The following is an 18,447-nucleotide window of genomic DNA, read 5'->3' as shown; positions in this document are numbered from 1 at the left end:
AGCGGATTGTCTGTTCACAAATTCCGCTTCACAAATTCCAAAGTGGGAATTTGTGAACGGAAAACCATTCACTACACTATACATTTTAGCAAGAGGAATTTCCGCCTGCAATTTCAAAGCAAAATTGCAGGCGGAAATTCCGTAGTCTGAACCTAGCCTTAAAGGAACTTAGTATGATTTCTTGTAACCACTTCATAAATGCAGATTATTTCTTTGTGCTGGCAGCATATTAAAGAGATTTTGTTTACTTCAAGATATTTTTACTATTTACAGGTATATAAAACACATAAGCTCTCATAGGTCAGTGCAATTAAAAGGATACCCAATTTCTATAGGTTTTTCTATTATTGTTGCACCTTTTTTTTTTGTTTAACAAAATCTGTATTTTTTATAATTTTCCTTTTCTGACCCCCATAACTCTTTAATTTTTTTTTCATACATGGGGCTAATTTTTTGCACCATCATCTGCAGTTTTTATTGGTTCCATTTTAATTTTGATGGGACTTTTTCATCACTTTTTCATTCAGCTTGGAAATCCCGCTACTGCAGAGTCCCAATGATTTCAATGGGATTCTGCGAAATTTCCACAACGCAATTTCAGCGTACGCAGGAACAATGAACATGTCCATTGTTTCTGCTGATTCCGCTTGGAAATGCATTGCCGTCTATGGAGAGGACACATTTCAGAGCCATCCTAGGGCTGGCATGTTCTGTCGGGGCCCACTGTCTGCGGAATGTCCACCCACTTTCTCAATACATTGTAAAACCGTTAAGTGCTGAGAAAAGTTGCAAAATGTTTTTTAAAGCTGAGCCATCAACTGAACCTAAAAAAAAAGTCACAGACTGGTAAAAACTGATTCTTAAATATGAACCCATATATGAACCCGTGGCACATTGAGAAGCTCATGAAGTCTATAACAATCTGCATGTACTAACCAAGTGGCTGTGCGGATCAAGAGGCTGTGGCACAGGCAGCTGGGAAGAAAATGCCGTTTTGACCACCGTGTTACTCAGCCCTGTGAGTCCATGATACATATTGTCTGTTGTGGTTCTGAAAGCAGAAATGTTCCCGGAAGACAGTAACGCTTCCCTACAAAACAGAAGATATAGTTCAGATGTCATAAGAAGATATTACTATGGACTTTACAGGCAAAGCTACAAGACACACAGCTTCAGTTTTATTCGAGCTCTTGGACAATAGTCAACATTTACCATGAATTCTACCATGAATTTCCCCACAAATTGGTAAGTTCCATGCAGATGGTCACACAGTATGTAAATGCAGATGTTCACACAGTGTGTTTTGGGTCTTATTTGTGGATTTACAGAATATGGCTGCCTTTCAAAAGAAAAAAACAAAAACAGCAACAAAAAAACTCCAAAGTTGTAGAAATTGTTGCCTCTTTCACATTTGGCTGTTTGGAATTACAGCCATTTGGGGGGATATTCAAAAGATTTTGCACTATTTTCGAAATATATTTTGCAACACATTTCATTAAAAAGTGGCACATGTCATTTGTGCTACACTTTGTTTACGCCATGCTCATATTTTTTTTTTTTTTTAAAGGGGTGGGATATAAAATTAACCAAATGTGCCAAAAATTTGATTCTTAGCTTAAAGGAGATATCCAGTGGTTAAAAACGTATCCCCTATTCTAAGGATAGGGCATACGTTTCAGATTGCGGGGAGTCCGACCGCTGGGGCCCTTCCGTGATCTCCTGTATGGGACCCCGACAGCCTGCAGGAAGGGGGCGTGTTGACCACTGCACAAGTGGCGACTGAGACGCCCCCTCAATACAACTCTATGGCAGAGCCGGAGCGCTGCCTTTGGCAATCTCCAGCTCTGCCATAGCGATGTATTGAGGGGGCGTGTCGTCCAGCGAACCGGGGCCCCGTACAGAGAGATCGCGGGGGGCCCCAGCGGTCGAACCCCCTGTGATCTGGAACTTATCCCCTATCCTTAGGATAGGGGATAAGTTTTTAACCACTGGAATACCCCTTTAAACTAAATAAACTAATAGCTAGTGCAGATTTAGTAGATAGTGTAAGATGTGCCATATTTTCAAACAGCCTGAGTTACTGTTAAAAATCTGGTGCAATCTTAGGGTACGTTCACACGGACAGGTTACAAGCGCGTTTCCAGCTGTAGGTCCAAGCTGCTACAGGTGTTTGGCGACTAATTTTTCACGGTATTTCAATAGTAGAAAATCAGCAGCAGACCCCATTGAGGTCAATGTAATTGTGGAATTTCCACTGCGGAAATTCTGCTGCGGAAACTCTGCCACGGAACACCCGCAGCAGCTTAAACTCGCAGCTGGAAACACTTGTAACTTGCCCATGTGAACGTACCCTTAGACTGCCTAGTATAAGGTTCCACATGCTAAAAATTTCTGCTTATCTCTTCCAATGTGTGCTCTGACAGAAACGTCTCCATAGGTTTTAATGCAACACATTATTTTGCAAAAATACTGCATTGAAAAAAACAAACTAAAATTTATGAATATGTTTGCGGAAAATATATACGATACTTAAAAATACAGCGGATTTGTTGTGCAAAAACGGCATAGAAAAGACGCAATATCTGAATTTATCCCCTTAGGCCCTAACATGTTTTATGCCCTCAGTATGTTATAGAACAATAATGTTATCAGTGATATTTTTTTTCATGGTTTTTGCAGCATTTTTTTTTTATCTCAATGGGGGAGATTTATCAAAACCTGTGCAGAGGAAAACTTGCTCAGTTGCCCATAGCAACCAATCAGCTCGCTTCTTTCATTTTTATATAGGCCTGTGAAAAATGAAAGAAGCAATCTGATTGGTTGCTATGGGCAACTGGGCAAGTTTTCCTCTGCACAGGTTTTGATAAATCTCCCCCAATATGGCTATACAAGATGAGTTGTATTTTTGTAAGCACCATTTTGTATACACATAACTAAGCATTTATTTATAGTATCTTTTATTATAGGTAAAATGCAGAAACTAAGGCAGTATTTGTATTTATGCCATTTACTGATCATCATGAATGTGTTCCCTGTACAATATTATTTACCAGAAGAACAGGAAAAAACAGATATGATCCAGTCAGGTGTTAGTTGCTGTTCTTCATGTAACCTGGCCGTCTATGAGGCGGCGCATTTTCAATCGGCCCTAGCACCGGCATTTTCTGCCGATGCTCCACTGTCAGGGGAATGTCCACATGAAAATTTTTTGTGCGGACATTTGCCCATCTGAATATAGCCTTGTACGCAATGTAAAGTGCCACTGTTAGAAATCTGTCACAATATTAGGCTAGGTTCACACTGCGGAATTTCTCTTAGAAATGGGAATTTATCAAAACTGAACTTGCTTTTTGTTCAGTTTAGAGGAAAAAATTTGCGGGGAAAGTGGCGGTCGTGCGCCAAATTTAGATGAAAAAAGCTGTCTAAGCTTGATAAATTCCCCTCATTATGTAGACGTTGATGGGGATGGCGATTTAGAATCACACTACTATACTTTAAGAACAGAGAGCATAGCTCTATATCAGCATAACAATCAGGAAGAAAAGCAGTAGCCATGGGTCTGTGAATAAGGTAACAAATAAAAGAGTTTTCTCGTTACTAAATGTGTAGTAAATTGCTTTTAAATAATTATTTTGGTAGCTCTCCTTTAAAAGCTTATTTACAGGAAGTAGATTATACAACTCCATACCGTATCAAATAGCGCACAGCTTTTTCAAACTGCAGGATCATGACTTCACGTCGAAGCAGTAACAATGCAGCAACTTCCTTTGGATCCTGAGGGTTCTGAAGACCATCTATCAACTTCTGTACGTCTCGTAGTTCAGCCCCTGTAAAGAATACAGAGGTTGTAATCTATTTAAATTTACGCAAGTAAAGACACCATACACAGAAATATATATGTGTAATTCATTTATTATGCTATACAGGGTGGGCCATTTATATGGATACACCTTAATAAAATGGGAATGGTTGGTGATACTAAATTCCTGTTTGTGGCACAATAGTATATGTGAGAGGGGAACTTTTCAAGATGGGTGGTGACCATGGTGGCCATTTTGAAGTCGGCCATTTTGAATCCAACTTTTGATTTTTCAATAGGAAGAGGGTCATGTGACACATCAAACTTTTTGGGAATTTCACAAGAAAAACAATGATGTGCTTGGTTTTAACGGAACTTTATTCTTTCACGAGTTATTTACAAGTTTCTGACCACTTATAAAATGTGTTCAATGTGCTGCCCATTGTGTTGTCAATGCAACCCTCTTCTCCCACTCTTCACACACTGATAGCAACACCACAGGAGAAATGCTAGCACAGGCTTCCAGTTTACGCAGAAGATTTTGTTCAGTGATGAGGCAAACTTTTATGTGAATGGTGAAGTTAACAAACAAAACCACCGCTATTGGTCTGACACTAACCCACATTGGATAGATCCCTCCAAGACTGTTGGAACACAAAAATTGATGGTATGGTGTGGTATTTGGGGTACAAAGATAGTGGGTCCATTCTTCATCAATGGAAACCTCAAGGCCACTGGATATGTGAAATTGCTACATGATGATGTGTTTCCTTCTTTATGCACTGAAGCTGGCACGTTCCCTGAGTTTTTCCAGCAAGATGGTGCACCACCACATTATGGGTGTCAGGTCCGAGCATTCCTAGATGAACAGTTTCCTGGAAAGTGGATTGGTCGTCGTGGGCCAGTTGAATGGCCCCCAAGGTCTCCCGATCTGACCCCCTTAGACTTTCATCTTTGGGGTCACCTGAAGGCAATTGTCTATGCTGTGAAGATACGAAATGTGCAGCACCTGAAACTACGGATACTGGAAGCCTGTGCTAGAATTTCTCCTGCGGTGTTGCTATCAGTGTGTGAAGAGTGGGAGAAGAGGGTTGCATTGACAATCCAACACAATGGGCAGCACATTGAACACATTTTATAAGTGGTCAGAAACTTGTAAATATCTCATGAAAGAATAAAGTTACGTTAAAACCAAGCACATCATTGTTTTTCTTGTGAAATTCCCAAAAAGTTTGATGTGTCACATGATCCTCTTCCTATTGAAAAAACTAAAGTTGGATTCAAAATGGCCAACTTCAAAATGGCCGCCATGGTCACCACCCATCTTGAAAAGTTTCCCCCCTCACATATACTAATGTGCCACAAACAGGAAGTTAATATCACCAACCATTCCCATTTTATTAAGGTGTATCCATATAAATGGCCCACCCTTTAGATTTATGTAAGATTTATGCATTGGTAGACAGGCCTTCATTCCTGGGGGTACTGCAATATTATGTGTAAACGTGTCTGAAAAATACTATTATATTGTTTGTGAAGTTGGTTAAGCAAGTTTGCTTTTATACTTCAACAGATTTCCATCAGTGACTGCAGCTCATAGAAGCAAGCAGGGCTGACAGATTCCCTTTAAATGACATATTAACCCCTACAGGACCCATGACGTAACGGTACGTCCCGACACCCTGGGTCTTAAGGACCAGGGACGTACATTTACGTCATGGGCAGTTTTAGTCCCCGCCGTGTGCCGGGCGGGGATCGGAGCGGGATGCCTGCTGAAATCATTCAGCAGGCATCCCGTGCAAATGCCCAGGGGGGTCATCAGACCCCCCCCATGTCGGCGATCGCGGCAAATCGCAAGTGAATTCACACTTGCGATTTGCGCGATTCCGAGTCATTACGGGTCTATAGTGACCCGGTGACCCGGAATGTAAGGGGGATCGCGGGTGTCTAAGACACCCACGATCCCCCTGAAGCGATAGGAGTGAGGTGGCACGGTTGCCACCCCTCCTATCCCTGCTATTGGTGGTCTAGACGCGACCACCAATAGCAGATCGGGGGCGGGAGGGTTTACTTTCGTTTTCCCCGTCCTGCCCTCCCACAATAGGCGGGGCAGGACGGGGAAAGTGACGGGGATCGGCGCCGAAGATCCACTTACCGATCCGGGCGGGCGTCGGAGGCTGCAGGCGACGGAGATCGGCGGGCGGCGATGACGTGCGGCTGGATCCGACGGAAGCCGGTGAGTTGCCTAGCAACATCTGGAGGGTACAGTTTGAGACCATTATACAGTGGTCTCTAACTGTAGCCCTCCAGATGTTGCAAATCTACAACTCCCAGCATGCCCAGACAGCTGTTTGGGCATGCTGGAATATGTAGTTTTGCAACAGCTGGAGGGCTACAGTTTGAGACCACTATATAGTGGTCCCTAAACTGTAGCCCTCCAGATCTTGCAAAACTACAACTCCTAGCATGCTCAAACAACTGTTTGCTGTCAGGGCATGCTGGGAATTGTAGTTTTGCAACAGCTGGAGGTCCACAGTTTGGAGATCACTTTGCAGTGTTCTCTAAAACTGTAGCCCTCCAGATGTTGCAAAACTGCAAATCCCAGCATGTCCAAACAGCAATCAGCTGTCTCGGCATGCTGGGAGTTGTAGTTGCGTACCTCCAGCTATTGCATAACTACATCTCCCAGCATGCCCTTCGGCGATCAGTATATGCTGGGAGTTGTAGTTTTGCAACAGCTGGAGGCACACTGGTTAGAAAATACTGAGTTAGGTAACAGAACCTAACTGAAGGTTTTCCAACCAGTGTGCCTCCAGCTGTTGCAAAAGTACAACTCCCAGCATGCACGGTCTGTCAGTACATGCTGGCAGTTGTAGTTTTGAAACAGCTGGAGGTTTGCCCCCCCAGGTGAACGTACAGGGTACATTCACACGGGCAGGCTTACAGTAAGTTTTCTGCTTCAAGTTTGGGCTGCTGCAAATTTTTCGCGCAGCTCAAACTTCTAGCGAGAAACTCAGCGTAACCCGCCAGTGTGAATGTACCCTAAAAACACTACACAACACTAACACCTAATAAAGAGTAAAACACTACATATACACCCCCTTACACTGTCCCCCCAATAAAAATGAAAACCGTATTGTATGGCAGTGTTTCCAAAACGGAGCCTCCAGCTGTTGCAAAACAACAACTCCCAGCATTTCCGGACAGCCACTGACTGTCCAGGCATGCTTGGAGTTTAGCAACAGCTGGAGGCACCCTGTTTGGGAATCAATGGCATAGAATACCCCTATGTCCACCCCTGTGCAATCCCTAATGTAATCCTCAAATGCGCATGGCGCTCTCACTTCGGAGCCCTGTCGTATTTCAAGGAAACAGTTTAGGGCCACATATGGGGTATCTCCGTACTCGGGAGAAATTGCACTACAAATTTTGGGGGGCTTTTTCTCCTTTTTCCCCTTATGAAAAGGAAAAGTTGGGGCTACACCAGCTTGTTAGTGTAAAAAAATAAAAAAATTTACACTAACATGCCGGTGTTGCCCTTTACTTTTTATTTTCACAAGCGTTAAAAGGAAAAAAAGACCCCCAAAATTTGTAACGCAATTTCTCCTGAGTACAGAAATACCCCATATGTGGGCGTAAAATGCTCTGTGGGCACATAACAAGGCTCAGGAGTGAGAGCGCACCATGTACATTTGAGGTCTAAATTGGTGATTTGCACAGGGGTGGCAGATTTTACAGCGGTTCTGACATAAACCCCCCCAAAAAAATACCCACATGTGACCCCATTTTGGAAACTACACCCCTCACGGAATGTAATAAGGGGTACAGTGAGCATTTACGCCCCACAGGTGTCTGACAGATTTTTGGAACAGTGGTCCGTGAAAATGAAAAATTTTATTTTTCATTTGCACAGCCCACTGTTCCAAAGATCTGTCAAACGCCAGTGGGGTGTAAATACTCACTGCACCCCTTATTAAATTCTGTAAGGGGTGTAGTTTCCAAAATAGGGTCACATGTGGGGGGTTCCACTGTTCTGGCACCACGGGGGGCTTTGTAAACGCACATCGCCCCTGACTTCCATTCCAAACAATTTTTTTCCCAAAAGCTCAATGGCGCTCCTTCTCTTCTGAGCATTGTAGTGCGCCAGCAGAGCACTTGACGTCCACACATGGGGTATTTCCATACTCAGAAGAGATGGGGTTACAAATTTTGGGGGGTCTTTTCTGCTATTAACCCTTGCAAAAATGTGAAATTTGGGGGGAAACACACATTTTTGTGAAAATCTTTTTTTTTTTTTTTACATATGCAAAAGTCGTGAAACCCCTGTGGGGTATTAAGGCTCACTTTATTGTTCTGGCACCATAGGGGCTTCCTAAATGCAACATGCCCCCCAAAAACCATTTCAGAAAAACATACTCTCCAAAATCCCCTTGTCGCTCCTTCGCTTCTGAGCCCTCTACTGCGCCCGCCGAACAATTTAAATAGACATATGAGGTATGTCCTTACTCGAGAGAAATTGGGCTACAAATATAAGTATACATTTTCTCATTTTACCCCTTGTAAAAATAAAAAAATTGGGTCTACAAGAACATGCGAGTGTAAAAAATGAAGATTGCAAATTTTCTCCTTCACTTTGCTGCTATTCCTGTGAAACACCTAAAGGGTTAAAACGCTGACTGAATGTCATTTTGAATACTTTGGGGGGTGCAGTTTTTATAATGGGGTCATTTGTGGGGTATTTCTAATATGAAGACCCTTCAAATCCACTTCAAACCTGAACTGGTCCCTGAAAAATAGTGAGTTTGAAAATTTTGTGAAAAATTGGAAAATTGCTGCTGAACTTTGAAGCCCTCTGGTGTCTTCCAAAAATAAAAACTCATCAATTTTATGATGCCAACATAAAGTAGACATATTGTATATGTGAATCAATTTTTTTTTATTTGGAATATCCATTTTCCTTACAAGCAGAGAGCTTCAAAGTTAGAAAAATGCAAATTTTTCAAATTTTTCATCAAATTTTGGGATTTTTCACCAAGAAAGGATGCAAGTTACCATAAAATTTTACCACTATGTTAAAGTAGAATATGTCACGAAAAAACAATCTCGGAATCAGAATGATAAGTAAAAGCATTCCAGAGTTATTAATGTTTAAAGTGACAGTGGTCAGATGTGCAAAAAACGCTCTGGTCCTGAGGTGTAAAATGGCCTGGTCCTTAAGGGGTTAAAGGTGTTATCCGGCCAAAGAGCAGCACCCGCATTCTATGTTGGGCTGTGTCCCAGTCTCGGAAAGCTCTTTGTTTCCGGGACAGGGGACGTGACGTAATGACACGCCCCCTTGTGATGTCACGTCACGCCCCCTCCATTCATGTCTATGTGAGGGGGTGTGATGCCCGTCACGCCCCCTCGCATAGACATGATTGGAGGGGGAGTGACGTCATGAGAGGGGTGGCCCTGTGTCACGTCCCCAGTCCTGGAAACAAAGAGCTTTTCGACACTGGAGACGCAGAAACCACACAAAATGTGGGTGCTGCACTGAGATCGTGGGCCCCCCGCGGTCAGACATCTTATCCCCTAACCTTTGGATAGGGATAAGATATCTTTGGCAGGATAACCCATTTAAAGACCTATTAGGTTGGTTATAATTTCCTCCCATCATGATCCCAAATGATCAGCAGTACTGTAAATGATTCAGGCAAACAATTCTCTCAGCTTATGCAATATATTTAAAGGGTGTATTCACATGCACAGTATCCTGTTCAGATTTCAATGTAAACTAAATGACCGAACACAGCATCAAATCTGCAGCTTTACATCTTGTGCATTATATATGTGCAGGATACAGTGCGTGTGAATAGATCCAAAAAGAAAAAATTCTTCTTCTAACATGTATCACGAACTGTTTATAACAATATTGTAAGCAAGATTAGAAGGCTATTTTTTTCTTTGACTTCTGTTAAAGTTTTCCTTTGATGGTTTTACTGATATTTTAGGAAACTTTAAGCGTTCTGAAATCAAGGCTGTCCCCATTGTTACCATGTAACATGCTACAGTGATATAGTGGAACATCACTTTTTAATGGTTTTAAGTGTGGAAATAGCTATCTTAGGGTCACTCATGTCTTACCTATTCCTTCAGTGCCTCCCCAGTCAGCTGTCAACTCCTTGTTTTTTAAACTAACAAATCCACTGCATGAATTTCCCAACTGAGCGAAACTGAGTAGATATGAAACAATATCATGCAGAGCAGCTATGATCTGTAGCGTCTGGCTCAATGCCCGATATGCAGCCTAAAAAAAGAGAATACACTGTATGTAATACAGAAATCAGTAAATAGCATTGGAAAACAAATATGGCAATTTTGACCAAAACATAACATATAGTTTGTGGCACGTGTAACCAACATATACAGCCATACCTGCCCAAGTATATACACCGCATTAAGAAAGTTTTTACTTTTTTCACAATATGTTACCTTGCGGACTTGTACTAAAATAAAAAAAGTTGTTCCCCAATCATTCTGCAATAAAAACACAAAGTTAGAAATCTTTAATAATTTATTGAAAAAAAAAAAACTAAAATATTGCATTGGCATAAGTATTCAGACCCTTTAATCAGTACTTAGTTGAAGCATCTTTGGCAGTAATTACGGCCTCCAGTCTTCTTGGGTATGATGCCACAAGGTTTGCACACCTGGATTTGGGGATTTTCTACCATTCTTTGCAGATGTTCTCAAGCTCTGTCAGGTTGGATGAGTATAGTCATTTTCAGGTGATTAATTGTGTTCAAGCCAAGGCTCTGGCTGGGCCACCCAAGGACATTCATAGAGTTGTCCCAAAGCCACTCCTATGTTTTCCAGTCTTGTATTCAGGTCATTGTCTTGTTGGAATCCTCATGCCAGTCTAAGATCCAGAGCAGTCTGAATCCGATTTTCATTAAGAATATCTCTGTACTTTGCTCCATTAATCTTTCTCTTGTGGTAACGGGGTGTGATGAGGACAGATGTTGTTACCCTAGGGGCAGATGGCATTAACCCCTTGTATTCGTGACGCCAGGACGTGGTTTATCCTCAATACCACCCGAAGGTATACCGCTAGATCCTGGGCTAAGCATGGGTGCATTAATGACTCTGATGCCAAGTTACGGATAACGGTGGCTTTACTGAGGGTAGACAGATAGTAAAGTCTATACAGTTCAGCCAGAACCCTCAGAGGTGAACAGTGACTCAGAGACCTTAAGGGCTTTCTGGGACTTGTAGTAGGACTGGAAATTTAATGCAGGCCACGCTGACTTGACAGTTGCTGACAGGGACTGTCTTTACTTGACTGACGAGGCCTCCAATGACTCTGGACACACACTAGGACTCAACTTGACTGGACCTCAGCTTAGTAGAAAGAACAGAGCTCAAAGAGAGTGAGCTAGCTCCTCCCAGGGCTTTTATTGGGGAGACTAGCAGGGAGCCCATAGGTCACCCCTGGGATCACCTGCTCACTGGTACCTCCTGGGTAACAATCACATTGTATATTTCTTAAACCAACAACACATTATATATTATAATACATAGCAAAACATATATCCAGGGGGGAAACAAGCACAAGGGGCCCAGGGGACACTGAAGAAGGCTGCCGGACAGGGCAGCAAGGGTACGGGGTAACACCTCCTGTACTGGGCCACCACACTCTCAACCCTGACTAGTCTTCCTGGCCAAACTGCTGAAAAACATCCCGACAGCATCAGGCTGCCTCCACCACATTACACTGTAGGGATGGTATTAGGCAAATGATGAGCAGTGCCTGGTTTCCTTCAGGGATGACACTTAGAATTGTATCCAAAAAATAAATCTTGGTTTCATCAGACCAGAGAATCTTGCTTCTTACCCTCCGAGTGTCCTTTAGATGCTTTTTGTTTTTGCAAACTGCAGGTTGGCTTCTGGCTACTATGCCATAAAACCCAGATTGCTGTAGTGAGGGTTGACCTTCTGGAAGTTTCTCCCATCTGCACACAGGATCTTTGGAGCTCAACCAGAGTGACCATTGGGTTCTTGGTCATCTCTCTTATTAAAGCCCTTCTTGCCGGGGCCAGCAAAAGGAAGAATCTTTGCTCCATTAAGAAATTATGGAAACTTTCAGTGCAGCAGAAATCTCCTTTATCCCAGATCTGGGCCTACACACAATACTTTCTCCAGTTCTACGACAGTTTTTTCCTCTTTATGGCTTGGTTTTTGCTCTGATATGCATTCTCAGCCGTTAGACCTTTTATACACAGAGCTGTGTTTATAATGTCCAATCTACAAAATTTAAAGGTGACTCCAGTAAAGGTGCAGAAAAATCTCAAAGATGATCAAGAGAAATGGGAGGCCCCAGAGCTTTATGTCATAGCAAAGGGTTTGAATACTTGGGTTCATGCAAAATGTTAGTTTTTACTTTTTAAGTGCAAAAATGTCTAAAATTATATTTTCACATTTTAATTATGAGGTATTGAGTGCAGAATGATGGGAAAAAAATATTTTGAATGTTAACACAAGGGTCAGAAAACTTTCCCAATGCATTGTGCATAAAATAACAGCAGTCACATCTGGATCTGAATTGGCATAGTGTGGGTAACCTCTGGCATCTAAATAAAACAGCTGCCTGAACAGGTCATTCCTGGAGCAGACTTTAAATGGGCACTGTCAGATACAAAAACTTTTTAAATGTTGTACATCTTTGCAATACATTAACTTTAATACGTTATAAGACATTTTTAATTTTTTTTTATATAAATCATAGTTTAAAAAAACTGGCCACTAGGGGTCCCCATACCTGCTGGGACATCAAAGTCCAGAGGCAGCGTCATGATGACGCATGGACAATGGACAAGGCTGGTCTGTGCTGCAGGAGCATACAGCCACCAGGAGCGAGCACAGAGCTAGTAAATAGCAGCACTGCTGGTGTGGTGAAAACTCCTGCTTCCTTCAAGATTCTGTCAACTGTGAGGGACGCAGGAGTTTTCCCCACACTGGAGCTCCGCAACCGCCGACATCAGCTGTTTTCCCCCCAGTGCGCTCCTAGCACCACTGATTCTGTAAGTGCTAGGAACGCCTGGAGGGGAAGCAGCTGATGTCGGCTGGTGCGAAGCTCCTGAGATTGTGCAACACACTATTCCCCTCCCGGCCGCTCATATATCCACCGCTCACTTTTCCGTTGACATCTCCCACCGTTGACATCTCCACTAGGGTAAGCAAAACTACAACTCCAAGCATGCCCTGACAATGGGGAGATGCTGGGAGTTGTAGTTTTGCTAATGCTGGGGAGATGACAGCATCTGCCTGCTCACATCTCCCCTCGGTTAGCAAAACTACAACTTCCAGCATGCCCTGACAATAAGGACATCCTGAGAGTTGTAGTTTTGCTAAAGCTAAGTGAGCAGGCAGATGCTGACAACATACTGAGTATGTATTTAAAAAAGAAATTAAGACAAAAAAAAAAAATACATATATATATATATATATGTACTGAATAACATATTAATTATCATTTTTTTTAGTTTGATCTGACAGGTATGCTTTAATATTGAAGGCTTATTATTACTGTATGGAGCGCTATAGGTGCTAGAAAAGTGAAGGCTATCCTGCTTATTAAAAACTAATTGTTCAGGTCCCCCTGAACAATTAGTTTTTAATAAGCAGGATAGCCTCCATACACATGTATGCACATCTTGGCGAGCTGCAGGCGCTATTGAATGTGTAACTAGTATACAAAAGGAGCGGAGGTCCGCATCTAACCATTGGGACTCAGATACACCAGGCTAAACCTGCTTTTTTAATCCCTTTGTGTGTGAGTTTATAAATTACAAATAAAGTACAAACATTTTAAGTGGTGTGGGAAAATAGGGTTTTGTTGGACCACCTTTTTAGTTGGTCTATGAGTAAATTAATGTAAATTTACCCTCCACACACTGGTCTCATAAGTGTGTAGCCCTAAGCCAACACACACACAATAAGATATATATATATATATATATATATATATATATATATACACACACCACAATAATGGCACAGCACTCCAAATGCAGAAAATTGGAAAATTGTGAATTTATTTCCTCAGGTCAAGTTACATGAGGAAATAAAGTCACAAGTTCCTGCTTTTGGAGTGCTGCGCCATTGTAGTGGTATTTACCTGGACTGTGATCATGTCGGGGATCAAGTAATGAAGTAGTGCTGCATTGTCTTTGAGGAACTATGTATATATATATGTATATATATATATATATATATATATATATATATATACACACACACACACACATATATACACATAGCTGTCACTATTCAAGTTACTTATGAGAAGAAGGGGTACATTGTTTTCAGAATCTCTAGGTAGTGGAGTATTGATATTTGGGCCTATAACTTCAAGTGCTTATATTCCAGCAGCACAAGATCTATATTTTCTTAATTTTGCTTTGATGTAGTCTGCTTATTTGATATTCTAAAAGGAAGGAATCTCCCTATATTAAAACATTTTTTTTTTATATATCATCTGGCTCCAGAAAGTTAAACAGATTTGTAAATTACTTCTATTAAAAAATCTTAATCCTTTCAGTACTAATGAGCTGCTGAAGTTGAGTTGTTCTTTTCTGTCCAAGTGCTCTCTGATGACACGTGTCTCGGGAACCGCCCAGTTTAGAAACAAATCCCCAGAGAAAACCTCTTCTACTCTGTGCAGTTCCCGAGACAAGCAGAGATGTCAGCAGAGAGCACTGTTGCCATACAGAAAACAACAACTCTACTTCAGCAGCTGATAATTTTTGAAAGCAATACGATTTTTAAATAGAAGTAATTTACAATCTGTTTAACTTTCTGGAGCCAGTTGATATAAAAAAAAAAGTTTTTTCCTGGAATACCCCTTTAAATGCAAAATATAATTCCAACATACATACCTTTTCAGGTAGCATCTTAAACATAGAAAGTACTTCAGAGAAGTGAGGGATATACCACAAATTAACAAAAATTCCACTATCTTCTGACAACAATGTATGTGGCCGCTCCTGAAATGTCCTTTAGATCATAAAAGACAAAACATATTGTGAAAAGGAAATAAAATTACTCAGACATCACAATGGGTTTACCAACATATTTCATATATATATATGTATTTAGATATATGTTTGTTTCCCCTGAAGACGACCTCTCCCTGCTCAGGGCTGAGATAGGGGGAGATTTACATACGATGGGGGAGGTTTACACACGATGGTGGAGATTTACACACAGGGGGGGAGATTTAGCAACCAATCAGATCGCTTCTTTAATTTTTAAAGAAGCCTGTAAAAAATGAAAGAAGCAATTTGCTTGGTCGCTACGGACAACTGCACCTCTTTTCCTCTGCACAGGTTTTGATTTTGACAGTTACTAAATAATAACAGTATACAAGGGACATATATATTATACAGTATGCCAAGGCCAATATTACCAAAAACACAAAAACACCAGTATACAAGGAGGAAATATTATTATCATACATATTACTGTAATAAGGTTGCTGACCAAATTCAGTGTACCAAGACTAACATTACCAATAATATCAGCATACCAGTGAAAAATATTACCACCGCAACATGACCACTACCATTACCACCACATAGTGACGGGATAATACCACCATACTGTTACGAAAGAAAACACGCTATACAAGGGCCAAAAATACACCACCACACAGTGACTGGATAATACCACCATACTGTTGCGAAAAAGAACACACTATACAAAGATCAAAAATATCCCTATACACTGTATATACGCACATACATAGTATACAGTGAACATATAGTAGTAGGTAAGAGTTGTACGTAGGCTTTTTAGTCCCTTTAAGGAAGGAGTGGGGAACCTTTTTTCTGCAAAGGGACATTTGGATATTTATAAGATCATTCCAGGTCATACAATTTAACTTGAAAAATATGTAGGACCCCCCATGAAGGTAGCTTGCTTCCTGTAGGCGAACCCCCTTACAGTTACCATATATCAAAATAACTTGCCACTCGTATGCGTGAATAAAGATTTTATTTATCCGCAATCCTATATTAGATAACGCTTTGGTCATAAAAGACCTTCATCTGATCAGAATTGCTGCAGAGGAACAATGTACTGGGGCCCATAGCCGTGCTATTTGGCATAGAAGGGCAACCTATAGTCACTGGTAGAAACATTGTCTAATATAGGACTGTGGATAAATAAAATACTTTATTCACGCATACGAGTGACAAGTCTCTTTGATATATGCTCACATGCAGTGGAACCTTACTTGTGCACCTTTATCCTAAGAGAATGCTGTATTTTGCAAACAGTGCCATACAGTTACTGCCTGATAGATCGACAGTTACCCCCCCCAGTAGGCAGATAATAGCCCCCAGTAGGTAAATAGTTGCCTCCTGTACATATAGGTACCACATAGGAGGTAGATAGTTGCCCTGCGGTTTAGATTAGTGCCCACCAGGAGGTATATAATTACTCCCTAGTATAGATAGTTGTCCTCCCAGTTTAGATACTTCCTAGGAGGTAGTTAGCTGTTATTCCCAATTTAGTGGCTGCTTCCTAGGGGGTAGCAAGTTCCAAGAATCACCACTTGCCTGACACCCCCCCCCCTTCCGTAGGTAGAGAGTTGCACCTCTTAGCAAGATAAATAAATAATCTATACTTACCCGGCCCCCTTCACCAGCAGGGTTACATTACCCCCACTCTTCTGATGGGAGACGCATGCACAACAAGCAACATCATTGTGCTGGCACCTAAGCTGAAGTAAGGGCACAGAAGTTCTAGCACCTTGTAGACTACAGGCCCAAGGCAGCCTGCAGCCTACAGGGCAAGCTTTCACCTGCAAATGTTTCCTAAGGATCCACATGCTACTTAACACAGTGCTTGCTGGCCCAGGGATCCTCCAGGTCGGATAAGCCTGGGCAGGTGCCTACCCTGCCTAGCCCTTGGCCTGGATAATATTCTGTACACACTACAGTCATAAATAGAGCCTGAATTGTGAACCAGGAGAGAGCGGGAGCACTGGAGTGCCAGCACTGGACTTTGCAAGGTGAATACAGCGGACTTTTATGGTGTCTAGGCCGGCTAGAGTTGTAAAACAATAAAGATTCAAAGTCAACTCCCTGCCAATTAGTGCAACTTCAGCTTACGCAGGGTGTTCACTAAGTCTTTCCTGAGATACCCCTCTCTAGTAGCAGGGAAATGAACATAGTGTATCTTATTGGTGAACACTTCTAACAGGCTATATTTTCTTTTTATTTATCTTGGAATATCCCTTTAAAGGGGTACTCCGCTGCTCAGCGTTTGGAACAAACTGTTCCGGCGCTCCTGGCGCTGGCTCCTGCGCTTGGAACAGTTTGTTCCAAACGATGAGCAGCGGAGTACCCCTTTAATGAAACAGCAGCATTCAGTAAAAAACATGTGCTCTTCGTGGCAGATTGTATTTCTCCTTTGTAGAGAGGACACAGGCAGTTGTAAAAGGCATTGCTACAATCTAAGTCAGCATTGCATAAACAGAATATGGGATGTCCTAAAGAACACATGTAAGTTCGTACTAGGGAATATGACATTTTCTGCAGGTCTGTAATTTATCATTAAATAACTCCCACTTGTAAGGGGAAGAATCACAGCAATAAATTGGGAAATTGGTAAAACATAGGCAATGAAATCATAGGCATCTACAGACCTGGGATCTGCCTGGGGTGCCTCTTTAACAATTGTCTTTTTCTCTTGAGGATGCCCTATGATGAAGTATGTTTTACAAATGAGTGGAAACTCTTCAAGCTGTTGTTTCAAGCTGTTGCAGTAAGCGATGATTTGTCCACGAAGTGAGTAGGTAGAAATCCTTCTACTTAACCTAAAATATTATAGAATGCAGATGCTTCTTAACATATAACTGGAATAAATGTACAAAGTTATAAGAATAAAAATAGCTAGTTTATTGGGATATTAGTAGTAAGTGTCAGTAGCGGTAGTAGTGGGCCCACGGCTACTTATGGTAGTACAATAGGCAATTGATTTAGGCAATTACATTGTGTTATATCTTAAGTCTTAGAAAAATATGGTACAAAATGATATTGACAGTATAGCGGTAACACCAAAATGTATATGCAGTATTCCAAGGTAACTCACTTCTGGCAGTAATCCATTACAAGCTCTCTCTTCACTTTTTCAACTTCTTCCTGTAAAATATACAAGATCATATTGCTAACATATGTTTAAAAGTAAAGTGTAAAATTGTTTGCACAGAAAAGCAGTGCATAGGAAATATGTTTTGTTTATATACGGTACAAATTGGCTATTTCAATAAAATACACAAAATAAGCTCTGAGTAGTACTGTCACCACTCTCAATCTTTAAGTAAACTGTACATTTGCTAGGTCACCGGTATCCAGTGAACGGAGGCCTCTATGTATCTAGTCAAGAAACTCACTGTTGACTTATACATATTGTTGACTTATAACATACATTTTAGAAATAGCCCATGAACATTGCCTAACCTTGTCCAGGAAGACATCTAGTAAGCGTTCTGCTGATTTTAAAGGTCACTCCTCTAAAATCTACAAATGTTATGGTAACCATGAAGGGTAATATGATTATAAATATATATCTTGATACAAGTGGTTATTTTTTATCTTTTGTAG

General features: G+C 41.3%; 1 protein-coding gene across 9 annotated transcripts in view; it reads right to left on the bottom strand.

Annotated features, from left to right (window-relative positions):
- Positions 1-18,447, bottom strand: part of LOC130362185 (uncharacterized) — a 205,140-nt gene that overhangs the window by 54,622 nt on the left and 132,071 nt on the right. For all 9 annotated transcript variants that reach the window (XR_008891308.1, XM_056566279.1, XM_056566281.1 and 6 more), the window contains 6 exons: positions 17,936-17,985; positions 17,490-17,660; positions 14,716-14,833; positions 9,923-10,085; positions 3,689-3,827; positions 937-1,090 (listed from right to left, as the gene is read on the bottom strand). Coding sequence is in view for 8 of the 9 variants with exons in the window: in XM_056566279.1 (XP_056422254.1) it covers positions 937-1,090; positions 3,689-3,827; positions 9,923-10,085; positions 14,716-14,833; positions 17,490-17,660; positions 17,936-17,985 (795 nt within the window). In the remaining variant the exon portion in view is untranslated. The remainder of the gene's footprint in view (positions 1-936; positions 1,091-3,688; positions 3,828-9,922; positions 10,086-14,715; positions 14,834-17,489; positions 17,661-17,935; positions 17,986-18,447) is intronic.

The sequence above is a fragment of the Hyla sarda genome, chromosome 3 (genome assembly GCF_029499605.1).
Source record: "Hyla sarda isolate aHylSar1 chromosome 3, aHylSar1.hap1, whole genome shotgun sequence".
Taxonomy (NCBI): Eukaryota; Metazoa; Chordata; class Amphibia; order Anura; family Hylidae; genus Hyla; species Hyla sarda.
Note: the sequence above shows the minus strand (reverse complement) of the source record. Positions and strands in the feature narration are given on the sequence as shown.